General features: G+C 43.5%; 2 protein-coding genes across 2 annotated transcripts in view; one reads left to right on the top strand and one right to left on the bottom strand.

The window, feature by feature from the left end:
* FGFR1OP2 (FGFR1 oncogene partner 2) overlaps window positions 1-18,257 on the top strand; it is a 357,712-nt gene that overhangs the window by 21,146 nt on the left and 318,309 nt on the right. The gene's annotated exons all lie outside the window — the stretch shown is intronic.
* On the bottom strand, window positions 1,097-17,886 carry TM7SF3 (transmembrane 7 superfamily member 3). The gene is made up of 12 exons (XM_009983897.2): window positions 17,767-17,886; window positions 12,353-12,507; window positions 10,737-10,887; window positions 10,183-10,303; window positions 9,223-9,394; window positions 7,458-7,635; window positions 6,059-6,145; window positions 5,541-5,621; window positions 4,655-4,807; window positions 3,226-3,323; window positions 2,681-2,843; window positions 1,097-2,239 (listed from the first exon to the last, which is right to left on the bottom strand). Exons 1-12 carry the CDS (start codon window positions 17,828-17,830, stop codon window positions 1,977-1,979), a joined length of 1,686 nt encoding a protein of 561 aa, XP_009982199.1. The 5' UTR covers window positions 17,831-17,886; the 3' UTR covers window positions 1,097-1,976.

Here is an 18,257-nt window from a genome sequence, read left to right as displayed (position 1 = left end):
TTAAACTTGTCTCTTCCACAACGTTAATCACAGCAGTTATAAAAAAAACAAGGTAAACATGTTTAAGATCATTTATATACCAAATAAGTGTTTGCTACTTGCCATCAAATACGGCAGAGACATGCTCAGTACCAGTGCAGTAAGGGCAGTCAGCAAGCAGCAGTCTGCCAGAGGCGAGGGGAAGTGCTCCTCGTTCACCAACAGGTGCCACACAACAGCACAGTGAAAGCTGGAACCAAACTGCAGCATTTCAGCCTTGCTCTGCTGCCTGAGGGAGATGTTCCAGCTCCAAGCAATTGTGGAATTTGCCTCTCTAAACATCACATCAGCTCAGTCACCTCAGATACTATGTCATTAAGCTTTCATTCTTTACAGAGAAGTGGTTGGTAAGTAGAATCATTCTGAAGTCAGTAATTCCTTTCTATTGCCATGGTGTTGTAACTTTCAGCTAAGTTTCCAGATAAAGTTCTCTGACGAAAAGTTGTTTTTTACATACTTGCTACCAAGAATTTAAAGCGGTGGCTAAGAATTTAAGTTTCCACCTCGGAGGTATTCACTCACAGTGGTTCCATCCAGGTAGCACAACAGCCATTCACCTTCAGACAGGAAGGACTATGCACTTTGCTAAAGGTACAAAGCCAGTAAGAAGAATAAGGAAGAGCCACCGTAACCTGCATCAAGATACAAGACGCAAGACTTCAACCATCATGTCATGCATGACAGATCACTGTGTAAACGCTGAACGTCAGGACCAGGTTTGGGCATGGGGGGCAGAGGCAGGTAAAACTGAGGACAGCCTCAGGACTGCTTGTGCATTTACATGAGCCAAAACCACAACACCCCGTTTGCATTTTGAAAACGGCTGTTAGTTTTGATTTTAAGGAAGTGAATAAAGCCACCATGCAAGATCGCAATCCTCCACTGAACACAAGAGTGGGTCCCTTATCTGTTTTTATACTACATTCTGTTTGGGCAGATGCACTCCAAATTGGTAAGGAACACATTCAGTCGGCAAGGATCCCAGTCAGTATTTTGCTAGCTGGATGCTGTTTTCACCCTTTAAAGGCAAAATTAAAAGATAAGTTGAATAAAAATAGTGTTTAAACCAATTTCAGAAAAAAACTGCTGTTGGCGACAAGAGCTTATTTAGTTTCTTTTATGACAGCACCATCAAAAAAGAGATTATATCAGAGCATAAACAAGTCACAGGCTGTTCAGAAAACAAACAAGGAGGCAAACCTCTTGTGTTCTCTTAGCAGTCATCTCTGCGCAGAGACCAGATGACCAGCTTGCTACAGAACCATCCAAAAGTGAGGGAGAAAGTCTTCCGTCTCAGATCAGGTCCACTTCCTGAGCCTCAGTGTGCACACTTAACAACAGTTCAATTCAGTGCAGTTTAAATTCAAGTCACTTGGTTTAGCTTGCAAGGTTCAGTAATACTTCTTGGAAACAACTGTGTCTGCAGCCACACATTCTGTACCTATATTAGAAGGTGATACTTCAGTTCCTGCTAGAAGAACTTCTTCTGTGTCTGGTCCTTCTCTCTCATCCCTCACCATTTGACAGACTGCTCACCTTCAGAACTGAGTCAGGCCATGTTTGAGCAGTGGTTTCCACACGGTGAGGGAAGAACCAGCATTGCACAGGTTGCTTTCCAAGGGCTGTTTTATACTTCACATACCTAAACATCCAACTAGGTCACAAGATAAATACCTGTACTTGACCATCAGTACAAGATTCTGCAGCTAGACATACACGTGTTACAGCAGGCTCAGTGGCCACTGAGGAAAGAGTCACAAAACAGCATGTAGAGTACCAGACAGATAACTTTTCTTCCAGGTGGGCAAATACGATCCTCCTATTAAACAGGACAAGTTGGCAGTGATAAATCCTGCCCCAATGTCTGGTTTGCTGGTGATCACTCATCTCACCATTGCTAGATTCTTCCTCTCTGTTCCCACCAGTTATTTGGCAGGTTACAGAAGCAACGGAGTTCTCTCCCCAGCTGGCTGCTCTTTCTGAAAAAACTCTTTGATATGCAGTAGCTTGTTATGGATCCTCTCTTTTAGGGGAGGGATATGGTGGCTAGGGTCTAAGACATTGGTGCTTCTGCGCTCCCTTTCCCGCTTCCAGGTGAGATAAGGGTGCGGCGGGAAGGGCACTTCACTTCTCTCTCGGCGAAGCTGCACAGTTACTCCGCTGAGGGCCAGCATTGTCCACACTGACAGGATAATGAAGTCTGAAAGACAGAAAAAAAGATTCCTGTATCGAGGCAAGGCATTCCTTCCCTTCCCAAGCATAAACACCAAACAAGTTTAGCAACAGAAAGGAACGCATCCTCACACACCTAGAGCAATTCCATGCAAAGGCAAGAACACGCATGGCGTTGAGACGAGTGTGTTCAGTCACCACATTAGGCCTTCAGACTGTCCACTCTGCAAACTCATCAGCAAGGTGGCAGAGAAGCACAAAGGCCTTTGTCACGTAACACCTGCTGGAAGGTTGGCGCCTTTGAATCTACTGAGAATTTCTTTTGGAGGACTAGAATTTATAATTTTGGTACTTACTGTGTTCTCTTCTCATCCCTTCCTACCCTCAACACTCACTGTTTACAACGGAACCAAAGAGGCTGTGGTTTTTCTTTAAAAAAGATAAATAAAGTCTTAAGAGCAGTACTCACCATTTGTTTGAAAAGGCACATTGGTGTAAGCTCTGCTGAAGTAATCATTGAGGATCCTTCTGAGTAGGTCTAAGGTGATGTAAGCAAGACTTGTGTAGACATAACAGGCAATAGCTAGGATCACTGCATAAGAGCCTACCACTCCAGAGGCCAGTATGTTCAGCTAGAGGGGGAGAAAACATACAGCTATAGGAGACTGGTAAACACCCTTCATTCCCCACCTCCTTTGGGCAGTATCTTGTATCAGTTCATCTACAAGAAAGTGGCTGCACGCATCTGCTATCCTGACATCCTGTTAAGACAGCAGAAGTCAACTAAACACAAGTGTTAGCAGATGCTATGTGCAACATTGCACAAAGTCATTCCTTTGCTTACAGACCACTGAGCACACGTAGAACAGGAAGTTCCTTGAGCTGGAACTCCTGTGCTGAGCTTCTTGAAGGTGAATTGAGTCTTCTATACATATCCCACAGGACCACGTTTTGCATCAAGTAGTATGACATCCCTTCCTCCTTCCTTCCAAGGTGACAGTGCAGACTACTTACAATTCTTGGACATCCAACAAAAAGCACTGGAATCATCATGGCTACAGAAGAAAAGGTCACCCAGAACACAACATCGTCACGGAAGACCCTGTAGTCTCCTGCAAAGACACCATATTCCACACATAATTTACTAGTTAGTAAAACACTTATTTTTTTCCAAGTGGTTGAGAGTGAGCATTTTTCCCCAAAGATTCTGAACATTCCGAAGTATCTGGAGTACAGTGTGGAAAAGCTTAGGTTTTGAGCTCAAATGCTGATTAAGATGCACTGTAACAGTTACACAAAACCAGAATAGAAAAAAGACTGTCCCACTTCAGTATAGGTCCTGTATTCTAAGTTGGGACAACAGATCTTGTCCGCAAAATAAAGATTTTTGATGAGGTATACAATACTCATCTGTTAAGAATGAACAGTAGCAGAGTACTTCTGCCCAACAAGAAGTCATTTTATTGCCTATATAGGTTTATCATCTATAAACCTCCATCTATGTAAGTTTGACTCTAGAGTATGATTCAAGTGCAGCCATCACAACAACACAAGGCAAAAAACTCTTCTGGCTTTAGAAAGAGTAATTAGGTCACTCAAACACTACTTTGCTCCCCCAGCTAAGGCCTGTCAAATAAACCAACAGGACAAGCTGACCCCTAGCTGAGTCACTGTTTTACTTCAATGAAGAGCAGCCAGGGACTGCATAGATTATCATAAGATTGTGGCTTGAGTTAAACACAGATGACTGGAGAATGAAAAACTGTCCCACCAAGGGATCTTAAGTAGAAGAGTTTTAAAAATTACAATAGAGAAAACAGTGTGACTGATGCTCTGACATCCCAGAGGGATTCCAGCTCAGCAGCCTTGCTTTTAAATGATTTATCTGTTGTTTCTCTCTTAACAAAGTCATTCTAAAGACCCTGATGATGTCAATCCAGCTGCAAACATAAGTTTGACTCTCACAGAGCAGTGCTCCCAAGAGCCTTGCACTGCGGTATAGTGAAAGGTAATAGCAAGAGCTCCTCTTAATCCACGATGCCTTTACGCCTGAAGCCTCCAAGTTAGACTGCAGATCTTGTACTGTGACTTGTTCTGGATAGAGAACAAGACAGACAGCAAGCACTTGCCTGGAGCAGAGCTAGTGCTGCAGACTGAGATGGCACACAGCTTAGGCAGGAAGAGCCTCAGCAAGTTCTCTGCAGAATAAGTATTTTCCTTTTCCCACCAGTGCAGATTCCCTAAGTAGTTTTAATTACAGCACACCTGAAAGACTGCTTCAGGTGCATCTCTATTCCTCCTCACACAGGAAAGGGAAAGTTAAATATACCAGCAACATAAACCAGATAGTAGTATTCCTCTTAGAGCCTTGCAGTGTCCCTATAAAACAGTAGGAACGCAGCACAACAGTCAGCACTTTGCCACACAGTATTTCAGTGCGTACCTAGTGGAGTAAAGAAGACTGTCGATGAAAAGAGAAATCCCAGCACGAGTCCAATAATAAACATACAGAGTAGGACAGAGCCAAATCTCCACCAGCTTGCAACCAGGAAAAGCCCTCCAATAATTCCAGCTACTGCTGTCAAAATAAGACGCGCTGAAAGAGAAAAGGGGAGATTCCAACACTCTGAAAACTTCAGTTACTACAATGACATATTCAGCAGCTTCACTTACATGCTTGATTTTGTTACCTAATGAACACTTTTCAAAAAAAAAGCCAAACAAGAGTATCAGCATTTGCTTCATGCATTTCACTTAGGTTCCAGTCAGCAACTGAGGAGGTGCTACTGAAAGACTGGAATGAAAGCCTTGCTACTATATACATTAGTGCCTTGCGAACTCAAGGCAGTTTCGGTTGCAATACGTAACGCACATGTATCAAAAAAAGTAACTATGAGGTAGGAAAAAGACAAAAGGAACTAATTCTTGCCAGTCTAACAAGCAGGATGCAGACCTTCCACCCTGTCATTTTACAGATGAAATTTGCATTTGATCTGAAACTGAGGTCCAGCCATTACGAAAAAAGTAGGAAGGAAGCATGTTCCAAATTTCCAGAGTTTCTAAAAACCTGTATCTTCCTTGAATAGATACTGAAATTTGTCTTTTATAGTTGCAGCTATCAAGTCTGCATCACTATTTGATGTCAGAAGTAACAGTTCCTCTGTTGAGTGTTCAGCTATTACAGTAACCAGAGCTCAGCTCAAGCATCCGTGTATCGTCCTCCTCTTCTTAAGGCTGGCCAGCAACAAGCGCAATTGAGATTTTACTTAAAGGATTCATAACACCACCACTTCAGGAAGGGCACAAGGTATCCTGACACAGCTACTCACCATCATAACCAAGGCCAGTTACCCTTGTAATGAATACGAAGAAGAAGAATCCTGTGAATATGAAGCCCATGAAGAATAAGTCTACAGAAGAAAGAAAAAAGATTTAGTATGCTGTCCCCTCACTTCATACCAAGCCCACTTCAGCACATCTACAGACATCTTCATGTTACAACGAGGAAAGAACCTATCAGTTCGCTGGCTGAGAAGCACAAGAGGCAAGGCAGACAACACTTTGTTCTGGAAAGGGGTGTCCTCAAGCACTGCAAGTAGTCAAAAAAACTATGTGTTTATATTTATATTGCCCAGCATGCATCCTAGTTCTACGCTTCTGTTCTTTGCATACCAGAAACTTCTTGCTCTGCACTTAAAAGCTCTGATTCTGTAAAAGAAAAGCAGTGGACCTGTATGTGCCAATATCAAGTGAATCTTAGTAATAAAACCACCACTCTAAGGTACAGCAAGTTACATCTATGAAATTCCGACCAGATTTATGAGAAAAAAATCACAACATTCAGTACCTGTTTTCCAGAATCTGTGTCCAAAAAAACAAGTGAAGAGACCAAGAACAGCAAGAGCAGTGAAGAATACTTTGGTAGAGAGTTTGCCTAACAGAAGAAAGAACGGGTTACTACAGCATTCCATCCTAGTAGTCCCAACAACGAGACTAAGGTAAGGTCAGGTTGCTGTCACCGAGTCTACTGACAACTTAATAGCTGCCACCCTCCAGACACACCATGTGAGCAGACTTGCAATGCCTGAACTAGCAGTTATCTTGATAGGATCTCCAACAGCATACTGAAGTAGTTCTAATCTGATTAACAAATCAAGAACTTCCTCCTTACTCAAAATACTGGTTTCTGTAACAATCAGTTAAGTAGCTGTAACTTGCTGTTTATAATACTGATACAGCTTTACCTGAAAATCCTCTGCTCAGCTTTAGAAAAAAAAAAAAAGACATCCAATCATCTGTAAAAATCAGTGCTACATGATGAGTGACCCAGGCAGCAGCTAAAGTCTATCGCTGCAGCCTTCACCATAGTCTCCCTTTAATATACTCTACATCGAACAGAAAGGATCAGCAACATCCCAGTACAGCTCACCTCTGTTTCCTAGGCAAAATTCTTACTGGTATTTAACTTATTTGAAACAAGTAAACCGTGTTTTTCTAGTTCTCTGAATTAGGGAAAAGGTGTTTAGCCTAGATAATTTGTCCCGTGTTGTCATAAGACAACACAGAGTTTGAAAACAGTTACTTGTGTTACAGTATGTAAGAAAATAATCATGAGAACAAATCTTACTTTATGAACCGTATGCTACCCATTATTCTTGTCCCTTCTGCAGTCATAACGGGAGCAGCAGCTTTGCTCTTCTGCTGAAATTCTATTGTATCGCTTTGTACAAAGTTGCACGACTTTGTAGTCATTTTGCTATTGCTGGCATTATCTTCATCTTATTTTAGATGACTATCTCCTTTTAAAATATTTGTAAGTTACCAATTCCTGTTAGCACCAGCACAGTTAGGAAAAAAAAAAAAACAAAAAACAACCACCCAGGCTGGACCCTAATCTAGTTCATGTTTTACTAGCTTAGTTTCACATGCAGTATCTATAGTCCTACAAGTGATTTAAGATTCTGTATTCAGTTCAAACGGAAAAAGCTAGAGTGGCACTACAGAGTTGAATGCCACATATTAAAGCTCCGATTGCTAATAGATCTTCTTAGGCTTATTTTATTATTCTAGAATTTCTCCTCAACCAAAAAGCAGACTCTGTCATACAGTAACAAAACATATCTAGTGTAGAACAAAGAGCTCCTTCACATATTTAAAAAAAAACAAATCTCAAAAGCACCATTCAGCGTGTTGGGAGTACAACGAGCTTGAAATGAGTTGGCAAGGATGTACAAGTCCCAACTTACTGAGAGAAGAGCAGTTATCCACCAGGTCAGCAAAGCTGCAGGCATATGTATGCACAGGTATGTATGCAGCAGAAGTATTCCAAAGAGGATCCCATACTATGACGTTGTAGATCACACCTTGTCCAGGAAGCGAGGAAAAGTAGACATTGGTCTTGTCATCAGTTGTCAGCGTAAGCATCTGGAACAGTAAAGAATATTGTTAACCGCAAGGAACTGCTTGTCACTCTTGGCATGTTGATACCTCCGTACAGCTGAGGGAATACTCAGCAGCTCAAAGATGATGATCAGTGACAACAGCAGGCAAGAGCTCTCTTTTTTGGAACCCTCTCAGTGTTACTAATTGAAGCATTAGAGACTCACAGGACAGACTCCACTTCCTCCAACATTACTATGCTTTCTGACAAGGGAGAAAATTCTCCCACTCATGTTTTGCTCCTCCCCATTTGAGGGCACAGTCCAGTTTCCCTATCAGTCTAACGAGCCAGATCTGGCCTCTGAAGCAGGCCAGGCTGCCATCTAGCAAGGCCAGACAGGTCACAGTCACAGAGATTCTCACCTCTGTCCCTTCCAGTCTCTTTGAGGGATAGGTAAACACTCAGCAAGTGTTTTGCATATCAGATTTCTTTATGTCACTCCAAGTGGGGCCCATTTCTAGTTCAGTTTCACTATTCTTTCCTTCCTCCTCTCTTCCTTGCATTTCCTGCATAGTTCTCATCACCTGAGGATGCCAGTCTCCAACATCTATCAGGCATCGCAGGAGACTGTGGCAGTATTGCTACAGGCAAGCTGGCTTCAACATCACTGAAGGAGCGCTGTGGCTAAAGCAGCATGCAGGAGGACACTGCAGAAAGAGCTTGTTTAATTGAAAAAAGAGTGCAAGAGAAAAACGCATCACAGACCAGTCACTAACATCTACCTAGTATCAGAGCTGTGCTGGGAAAGAGCTAGTTTTCTTCACAGTAGCTACTTCGGGGCTACGTTTTGGATTTGTGCTGAAAACAGTGTTGATAATACAGGGATGTTTTAGCTACTGCTGAGCACTGCTTACACAGAGTCAAGGCTTCTGCTTCTCACACTGCCTCACCACTGAGCAGGCTGGGGGTGCACAAGAAGGCGGGAGGGGACACAGCTGGGACATCTGACCCCAACTGTCTAAAGAGACATTCCACACCATATGACATCATGCTCAGCATGTAAAGCTGTGAGAAAAAGAAGGAAAAGGGAGACATTTAGAGTCATGGTGTTTATCTTCCCAAGTAACTGATACACATGACGGAGCCCTGCTTTCCTGGAGGTGGCTGAACCTGCTGATGGGAAGCAGCAAAGGAACTCCTCGTTTTGCTTTGCTTGCACACATGACTCTTGCTTTACCTATTAAACTGTCTTGTCTTTCCGTCAACCCACTAGTTTTCTCACTTTTACTCTTCTGATTCTCTCCTCCATCCCACTGTGGAGGAAGAGAGTAAGCAGCTGTGCGGGGCTTAGTTGCTGGCTGGGCTTAAATCATGACAAGAGCCCACTGCAAAAAGCCTCAATTCTGCCACATTTTAGGCTGTGCTAACTAGCACCTCTATCCCAAGAGAAAGCAGTTGCCATTTCGCATGCATCACTCACTGTGCACTTCCTAGCCAGAAATCCCAGATACAAGCAAGAAGGCTGAAGCATCTGCAGCCTTCTTACACTCAAGGAAGACAAGCACAGGGGAGGAGAAAACTTAAGATTGTGCCACTGTCACATGCCTGGTACACCAGTGCTTCAGACTTACTTTAACGCCATTAGCTTTGATACTTTCCACCTCAGACATCTTCCGTATGTGGCTTATGAGTACCATCTCAGAAAGATCATTCTCTGGTAAGAAGTACTGGTAGACATCATAGCGCAGTCGCCATCTGGAGTTCTGACCAGTCCCTGAGTCACAGGATGGTGGGTTTGCTCCTCTACAATTAAAAAGAAATCAGCTATGTGCCCAGCACAACCCCCAGATCTTAACGTTAGTTCTCAGAAGTTACCTGTTTCAGTTGGCAGCATTTGATGTCTACTCTTTAGAAGTTAACACCAGCAAATAATTCAAAACTAGACTGTAAGAGTTTGTGAGCACAGACTACAGCAGTATTACACGGAATTACCCTGATGCTGGTACCTGCCTTTATACTTACAGAGGCATCCTACAAGTTCCTTCCTTCATAAGGAACCAGCACAAGAATTCCAAGAGGTCACAACAGCCAAAGATCACAGCATCACTGTTGGTTTTTCCATGCATGCTATATATAGGGCTCCAAACATAGCCTTCCCCATTCCGTGCCTATCACCTGTGACACCAGGCACCATTCAGGAAATAATGCCTTATAACTTGAAGTCTCAACAACAAAACTCAGTCATTATCATGCTTCAATACCAGCAAAAGGATAAAACTGGCTGTATTACACAATTGCTCCTCAAACAGACTAAGTCATTATGAGGAATGGGAAGATCCAGTATTTGCTGACTGCTTGCACACCTGGAGTTGCATAACCTCTCCCACAAGACACAATTTCCCACTTTTAGCTGTCTCTGTGTTACCTCTCCCCCCCTCCTCTTTCTCCTCATTTACTTCTTTGTTTGTTGCAGTAAAGATTTCTGACAGCAGCTGGATGGTCAGCCTCAACAGCAGAATCTTGTTTTAGAATCTTGGCCGAATAAAGGATAAAGGAGGTCTCACTCAGTGTGCTGAAGTTTTTCCACACACCTGGCATATCCCAAGTTTGCTGGGGCAAACTTGATGTGTATATCAACCAGTGTATAGTCTAGGTAAATATTTGGATCCACTTCCAAGTCAAATTCTAGATTGCAGCCTCCAGGAATAGGATCTAGAACACAGAAAGAGATAGCTGTAGCAGTTTTTACTTCACCCTTACACAGCACAAAAAAAGTTCTAAGACCTCAGCAACGCAGGTACTTGCAGACGCAGTCTGCTTGCTGAGCAACATAAAATTGTCAGGTTCTAGTCCTGCAGACAACACAAGTGGTTTCACTGCAGTCTAAGACAGGTCCCGACATACATGCACAGCAGTTTTCTACTCTAAGGCTGAAGCCATGACAAGATCACACACTACATCCTACACGTGACTTGAGTTCAGCGGTGATACTAAACTTTTTCAGCCCATTTCAAAAGAATTTCTGGCATCTCCATCATATGTTTGCACCACATAAGAATATCACCTCTGAGAGGTCAACTTTCCATTTCATAGTTAACTTGCAATAAGCAGAGCTGGGATCCCTTAACAAGTAGAAAGAACATACCTTTCTCCATGTAGGGGATAGAGATAGCTGTGCTGAGCACCTGGCTAGCATCCAGCGACCGAAGGTACCATGTACACACACTCTGCTGAGGCCGAAGGATGGAAACTAGTCCTTTGTCTACTCCAGTTCCTGAGCTGTTCATGGATGGATTCTGGACAGAAACAAATTATATTAACAAGCACTTCTTGAGAAGATTTCCACCACAGTTTGACATGTTGCACAGGAGTCACATTCCTGCCACAGACCTGTAAGGCACACACTTCAGGGTCAGTTGTCACAGATGAGACATTCAGCCCTTGGCTAGTGAAAAAGTAAGATGAAAAAAAAAGGAGCTGGAAAAAAGGGAGTGGCCTCCAACACTACACATTGCCCCGTTCAGGCTCAAAAAACAAAGTGGTAAATTTGATACTACAAAACAACCAGGCGTCTTGAGGAAAGATCAGGCAGCAATGGCAGTGTCACACTCACACAGCTGGAACAATCAATTGACCTCAGTCAAATCTGTTTTTCTGCATCAAAAACATGCTTTTGTCCAAGACTACCACAGCTATCTGAGGCAACACTGTAAGGAAGCACTTTGCATCTGGCAGGCTTTAAGGTCTGGCTCAGCTTCATATTTCCAGCCCTAAAAGCAGTACAGCCACATTTATGCAACACTGTCCTTGGCCCCGTAAGGTCCATGAATGCAAAGAGGGTTTGAATTGACAGTAAAAAATTCTACCACTGGTAATCAAAGACTGAATAGGCATAACAGCAATGTCTTAGCCCTGTAATCCTGGCTATTTCACCAGTACAAAGAAGACTGAGCAGCTGGGAGACTTGTGTTACAAGTTATTTGCCTAACTTAAACTTAAAGGCCTATTAAACTTCCCAGGATAGTTCTTGGCACTCACTATATCCTCATTTGCAAAACACTGATTAGGAAAGGAAAACTGGATGGCAGCTGTCAAATCTCCATCTACCACCTTCAGCTTAGTCTACATTCTGTTCACATACTACTTAAAGTCTCATAGCACCATAAAAAAAAAAAAATCAGTATTTTACATTGCATCCCAGTAACAATGGGACAAACTGAGGCTAAAGTATAGCTGTAGGAACGGTTATGTTGTTGGCAAGAAGTAGCAGCCTTCACTATAGTGTGGAGGAATTTCTCCATATGCCACCAAAGGAGAAATAAATTCAGGCCAAGCAGCTGGAGTGACAAGGCTAGCTCCAAGCCACATAAACAGCAGGCAACTAAACATCCCAAAGCGATCATGTTTAGTGTACATGGTTATCTAGCAAATACTTTCATGAATCTGTTTTTAATTTGACAAGCTGATGGATAGCAGTCAGCAGTCACATGTCAAAAGCACTACTTCCACCAAGAACAAAATTTTGAAACATTTTCAAGCCAGCTCTGAAATTCCTTTAGCATTCAGTCCTCCAAAAGAGCAGCTACGACATGTAAGTACAAGAAAGGATTTCTGAAGCTAAAAACAACACTAAGAGCCATGTGGGTAAGATACTCCTATTATTTACACAGCTTCGGTTCTGTATTCCTACAGGTACCAGAGCCAACTCCTTTGCTGAAAGAAAAGTAGCACAGAAGAATGAGATTGACAATCTTCCCATACCTTATCAAAGGATATCACCACATCACTTTGCTGGGCATGTACTTGAAAAATAACGACAGTCACATTGCTTGCAATGTTCCTGATTACAGCTTCAACTGGATTGGTCTGGTTAAGCAGCACATTTCTGAATTTTCCCAAGGAGAGCTCAAGAAGACCTGCATTAAAAGAAAAGGAAGATCCACTGTTTTTGGTCAAGAGGGAAGTAATTACCAAGAGGAGCCTGGAAGCTTCCAGTAGCCCAATATTAGTCAGCTGGGAACAGAGCAAGATGTTGTTTTACGCTACTCTTACCCTGAAAGTTGTATTAAGGTTTCAGAGACTAATACACACAAAGCTATAACTTCAAGAACAGATATGGCTAGAGAACCCACCATGCAGCCTGGCACTTACCTAAGCACATGGGGCAGGACTTCCTGCTAGAAGCTCAGTATTTGATATAGCTGAGCACCTCAGCAACAGACACCAGTTGCAGCCAACCAGCTAGTGCAATCAACAGTAAGTAACATTGATTAGAGTAAGTAAGAGGGGACACCGAGGACTACTTGCTCTTTGGCAAATACAGACAAGTATGCTTCTAACAGCCAGTCAACTTGCATAATACCTGTCAGACTTCGTGGGTGAATTCCCAGACCATGGGAGTTGGAGTCAACTTCTGTAACACAGTCAAATCTATAGTTTACATATGTATGCTTACCCACTTCCAGCTATTTCTCATAGGTCTTTTCTTCCCATGCTATTCTGAATTATTAGGACTGCTGGAATCTGATTTATGTATCTAAAAATCTTACTAATTTTTCCAAGACACAACCAAGACCATTTCTTCTCATGACGAGCATAATCCCATGATCCACTGTCATTTTAATTTAAAGACAACCACATGACCTAGGATGTAAGATTCTTTGACAATCAGCTTTGGCTTGCCATTCGAGTCCTGCAAGAAAGCCTGGCTTCTCCCTGTGCTGGGCTCTTGAGGGACAGGGGCATTCAAGGGAGGAAAGAGCAGCAGCTGTATAGAAGCCACAAGATTTTATTTTGTTGCTGATTAGCAGGCAGACTAAATGCTTTCAGAGCACACACAATGCCTCTCAGGTTTTTCCCCTGAATTTCCCTGCATGCACACACAGTAGTCCAGCAGACCTAAAACTTATCAAGCCTGAACACATACACAGTACTTCTTCAACAAAGTTGCCTTTTAGTTTATGGGTTGCTACTGTCAAGTACTCCACCAGAAGCACAGAGTAATCTACAGCACCATCCCATAATACACCACTGCTGATGACTCAGGTGGTCTTCCATCCAAATAAAGGAAAAGGTACAGTCTTCTCACCTGAAACTCCATACTCAGTACTCTGTGCTCCTTTCCTGTTATTTTTCACTCTCCCCTGCCAAGAACTGGCATCTTTGGCCAGCTTCTTTGCCTCTTGATGATCCCTAAACAGAGGTGAGCTCCCACCCTCATGCCTCCTCTGCTCATCTCACAGCAGAGGAAGAAAAGCAGGAAAAGTCTAACTCATCTCATTTTGCTAACTTCAACCCTTACATGCTCATCCCCAAAATTTGGTGAATACCAGTACTACATCACGAATAAAACCCCAGCTGAAATATGGGGATCATAAACCATCTAGGAGGGGAAAAAAGAGCCTCCACATTTCTCTGTCCCATCATCTGTGCTTTGTGTTAAGGTAGAAGTTTCTACTTCAAGTCTTCAAACAGTAATTAACATAACATTAGAGCTATAAAAAAAGCTTTGAGTTCTCACCAGTTTCTCATAGATTTTCTAGAGCAGCACTTCTCACCTTCACAAGACCTTCTTCCTCCTTCACTCTTGACTTCTACTAGAAATGCAACTGACAGTATGAATGCTAAAGAAAAGCATTCAAGAGGCACAGACTATATACATCTTGCACTCAGAAGTTTGGAGTGAAAGCTTAGAATGCGGGAAAATTATTTTTCCTTGATCTTTAAGAACTCCAGTATAGTTTCCTGAACTACAAGATGTTCACTCTTAGATGTTCTTTTAAGGAAAAAGCTAAAACTTCTCTGTGCTCTACAGTGAGGGGAAAAAAAAATGCACTGCTGTGCCTTGTTTCTCACCTCCACTCTGTACTCACACCCAGAGGCCTCTGCATGAATAAGAACGGATTCGTCAGCAAGACACACAGCCACTGCTTCAACACGATCATGAGACTCTAGATGCCAGAGGCACTCTCTCAAGTTTAATTAATGTGGAAAATTAAGGCATGATGTTCTACACTGCTTTAATGTTTGCATAACTGCTCCCAAAACAGTGCATGTGACATACATTTTAACTAAACCAAAGCCTGGACAGAAGAGCATGGATTCAGGGTGAAGAACAAGAATAGCTACATCCACCAGACAAGTATTTTTCAGTTTCTTGTTCACAGGCTCCTTGAACCACACTTCTAGCCGGGCTTGAAAGATGACTAAGAGAAGGAGAGTTCACAAGCACTGCAGAGCAGCAGAATTGTTTAAGAAATTTGCTGGAAGAGCAATTACTACATGTTTCAGACTACAGCACCTAAAAAACTTCCATTCTTCTCTATTTCTGTCATTTCATAGAATCGTTTAGGTTGGAAAGGACCTTTAAGATAGAGTCCAACTGTTAATTTTGACATTGAACATTTGAACAAGTCACTGGTGGTGCTCTGAGGCAAAAAGAGAGCACGGGGAGCAAGACAAATCAACCAACTCACAATTTATTGGGCTCATTGCTATGGCAAGTTCTCAGACAGGCATTAGGCTACCTGAGCCATATAGAGTTCAGTGCTTTGAAGGACAGATACTGGGACTTCATGAACACATAGTACTGGTCACAGTATGCAAGCTGCTGCTTTGGGCAAGCTTGATCTCACTGAATGTAGCACACCAAGAGGTGTGCTGCAGGTCCAGCAGCACACACGCCAAAGACAACCACCACAGAAGTGAGGTAGTCGACCCAGCAAGTCAACAGAGCCAGGAACAAAGTCAGACTGAAAACTAGTTTGAGTAGGAAAATCTTTAGCATGCAGTTACTTAACAGAATAAAGCCAGCAGTCATATTACATCAGACCTGTAATGCCATGTGTACATGGATGCATGGTAGAGTCCTGCTACAAGATTGCCATCTTCCCACACCAAATAAAGGCAGACCCACCTCCAAAGATTTATGAAAGGTTCTAAACTTGAATTGAACATGTACTGAGACTCATACATAGAGCACAGTTTGATGCTTAAAGCAGACAGAGCCACAGAATATGGCTTGTCACAAACCAGACCACTCCCATCCCAGAAGACTATTCTGTTCACCAATTTAGAGGTCATGAGGTCCTCTACACTGTGAAAAGTGAGGGAAGAAGTACCTGTGTCACCTGCTTACAGTTTACTAACCCAGTTTGATTATCAGTCAGAACACAGAAGACAACCTGACACATTGCTGGCACTTTCAATTAAGCTGTCACTTGCACATCTGGGCAACAGCAACTCAAGATGCAAGTGACCAGCTGTCCAATACATTCGGACAGCTGAATAGGTTTGTGTGAACCTCTTATTTTAAAATGTTGTCTCTGCACAGACTAAACAGCCAGCACAAACTAAGTTAACCCACATAAACTCCCTTTATGAAAAGGGGCACAGCTCAACCCTGATTACACTATCAACTTGCTTTAGTTTTTCCAACAGTAAACAACTCGGTTTGGACGTAGCGAACAAGGCCAGTTGCACTCCTCCTTCATGAAGGTGGAGCTCCCTGAGAGGTAACAAACGTGATATATAAAACACTTCTGCACAAATACCAAGTTTGAAGAGCTGCAACCCATCAGAATCCCAGAGAGGTAATACAGGCCATCATGGACAGGTTCTACTTATCAGTGCTTTTAAAATGAAGCGGGATCTTCTAGTATTAGGAGACAGCAAAGCCCTTCCCTGCAAGCCTGAGCGTCCAAGACTAAATAACCAGAAGACAATTTAAAATAAGCGAACTATTAAACAAGTGTCCTTGTTTAAAGGGCCTAATCATCAGCTGGGCATTGGTACGCGCATTACACAGCTTATTAGCTTTTCATGAGGAAAATGCTTTTCCCTCTCCACTCTCAATTCTGTAAGGAAATATGGCAACAGAGTCCTTCAAGGCAAAGCAGTTAGCTTTGTCCCATGTTTGCTCTGCCTTTTTATATACTGCAAAAAAAAAAGTTAGTCAACACATGACCGATTTTCAACCAAGTCTGTGAGGCAAATCGCTTGTCAGCATCTTTTAATATAAAGATTAAGATCTAAGAACACTGAGCCTTCATTCTCAGACCTGTGTGCACCAAGCCTAAGCTTCAGGGCCTGCAAGAAGCAAGGAACATTTGGCTCTCCACTAAGTCTTAGGAATGAGACTAGAGAGAGCAGAAGAAAAACCTTCCACACTTGAAACTGATTCTAAACATAATCCTGCAGCCTTGCAAAGTATCCCAAGAGTAGATTCCTCCTTTTGGACAATTAAGCTTCATTAGAGACAAGTTTAAAAATAAACTAAGAAAAGAAGGGTTATATCAGCCCTGACGTAAGGGACTACTTGCTTATCTCTGAAAAGAAACTGATTATTTTTTCCTTTATTTGAACAGATGAGAGTTACCAGAAAAAAAAGTAAGCAGCTGTTAAATCTTCGCAAGCTATAATCATCATCGTACACTTACCTCTGGACACCTATTTTAGTCACATGCAGGAGCACCGGGAACTACAAAGAAAGCCCATGCCTAGTAAAGTCAGATTACATCAGCATGGTCAATAAGTCGTTTTAGGAACCAAGCTCCAAATTCCAGGGGGTTTGGCTCATTTAATTTCATAGGGACAGTGGTTTTCTACACACAATTGACAGGGTGCCAGCAACACATGACCACCTGTAGGCGATCAAAAAAAGAAAAATCCCACTATTAACCATGTTCCTTTTCTCCTATAAACTCACGAGTAGTCAGTGTCACCTTGTTTCCTTAGAAGGAACACAAATGTACACCAGATTCATCAGCCTGTACCATATCCCTGCAAACAGCACAGTTAAAATCAGTCCAGTATGTCCATCTAAGTTAAAGCGATGGTGTTCACAGCGAGTAAGCTATTAAGAAAAAGAGGAAAAAAAAGGGGGAGGGAGGAAGGGGGTTCTCCCTGCCCACATCAAAGATAACCATGAATACATAACTCTTCTCCAGCTCCGCAGTCAGCTGCGTCTTCACTCTCGCTCAACCCTCAACAGCAGCGGTTCGCCCCACCGCCTGGCACACACCCCCCAAAAGGCTCTATCTCCTCACAACCACCCCCTTCCCCTCCATCCTCACCCGGTCCAAAAAAAAAAACCTTCTCCCCGCTACGCGCCGGGCTCCTCCAGCCGCCTAATGGCGGCCACGGCCCACAGCCCTCCTTCCCCGCGCCGCGCTCACCTGAGGCGCCGCCATGGACCCCCAGGAGACCCAAGAGCACCACGGCGCAGGCAGAGAGCCGCATGGCGCTGCGGAGAGAAGGGGGAATATGAGGCGGAGAGCGGGGCAGGAGTTGTTTGAGCCGGGCGGGTCCTGTGAGGCGGCGCAGCACCCGCAAACGCGCTGCGCCGCCTCACAGGACCCGCCCGGCGCAGAGGAGGCTGTTCCCTCCGCCCCTCACCCACCTGCAGAGGGGTGCTGAGGTAATGGCCGCCTCCGACGGCTTTTATCCTTCCAAGCTGCGTCCTCCGGCTCTGCGGTGGTTTCTGGGGACGGTGAGGGGCTTGGGGAGGTCTCCAAGGGGAGGGTTGAAACCGCGTTACGGCCAACACCACAGCAGATCAGCCATGGCGGCGCTCCCTTCCAGCGCGGCCCGCCTCTGCCCAACCGCGGTGCCATTCAAAGCCAGCGCCCGCCCGGCTCCAGCCGAGCGGCTTCGGCAGCTGCCGACC

The sequence above is a fragment of the Tauraco erythrolophus genome, chromosome 4 (assembly GCF_009769465.1).
Source record: "Tauraco erythrolophus isolate bTauEry1 chromosome 4, bTauEry1.pri, whole genome shotgun sequence".
Taxonomy (NCBI): domain Eukaryota; kingdom Metazoa; phylum Chordata; class Aves; order Musophagiformes; family Musophagidae; genus Tauraco; species Tauraco erythrolophus.
Note: the sequence above shows the minus strand (reverse complement) of the source record. Positions and strands in the feature narration are given on the sequence as shown.

What these genes read in the sequence shown, in the direction of transcription:
- TM7SF3 (XM_009983897.2), bottom strand. Translation starts at nt 17,830, where the DNA reads ATGCGGCTCTCTGCCTGCGCCGTGGTGCTCTTGGGTCTCCTGGGGGTC. An exon ending in GGTCCATGGCGGCGCCTCAG is followed by an intron (nt 12,508 to 17,766) that starts GTGAGCGCGGCG and finishes CTTTTAATGCAG; the next exon opens with GTCTTCTTGAGCTCTCCTTG. An exon ending in AGTCTTCTTTACTCCACTAG is followed by an intron (nt 3,324 to 4,654) that starts GTACGCACTGAA and finishes GTGTCTTTGCAG; the next exon opens with GAGACTACAGGGTCTTCCGT.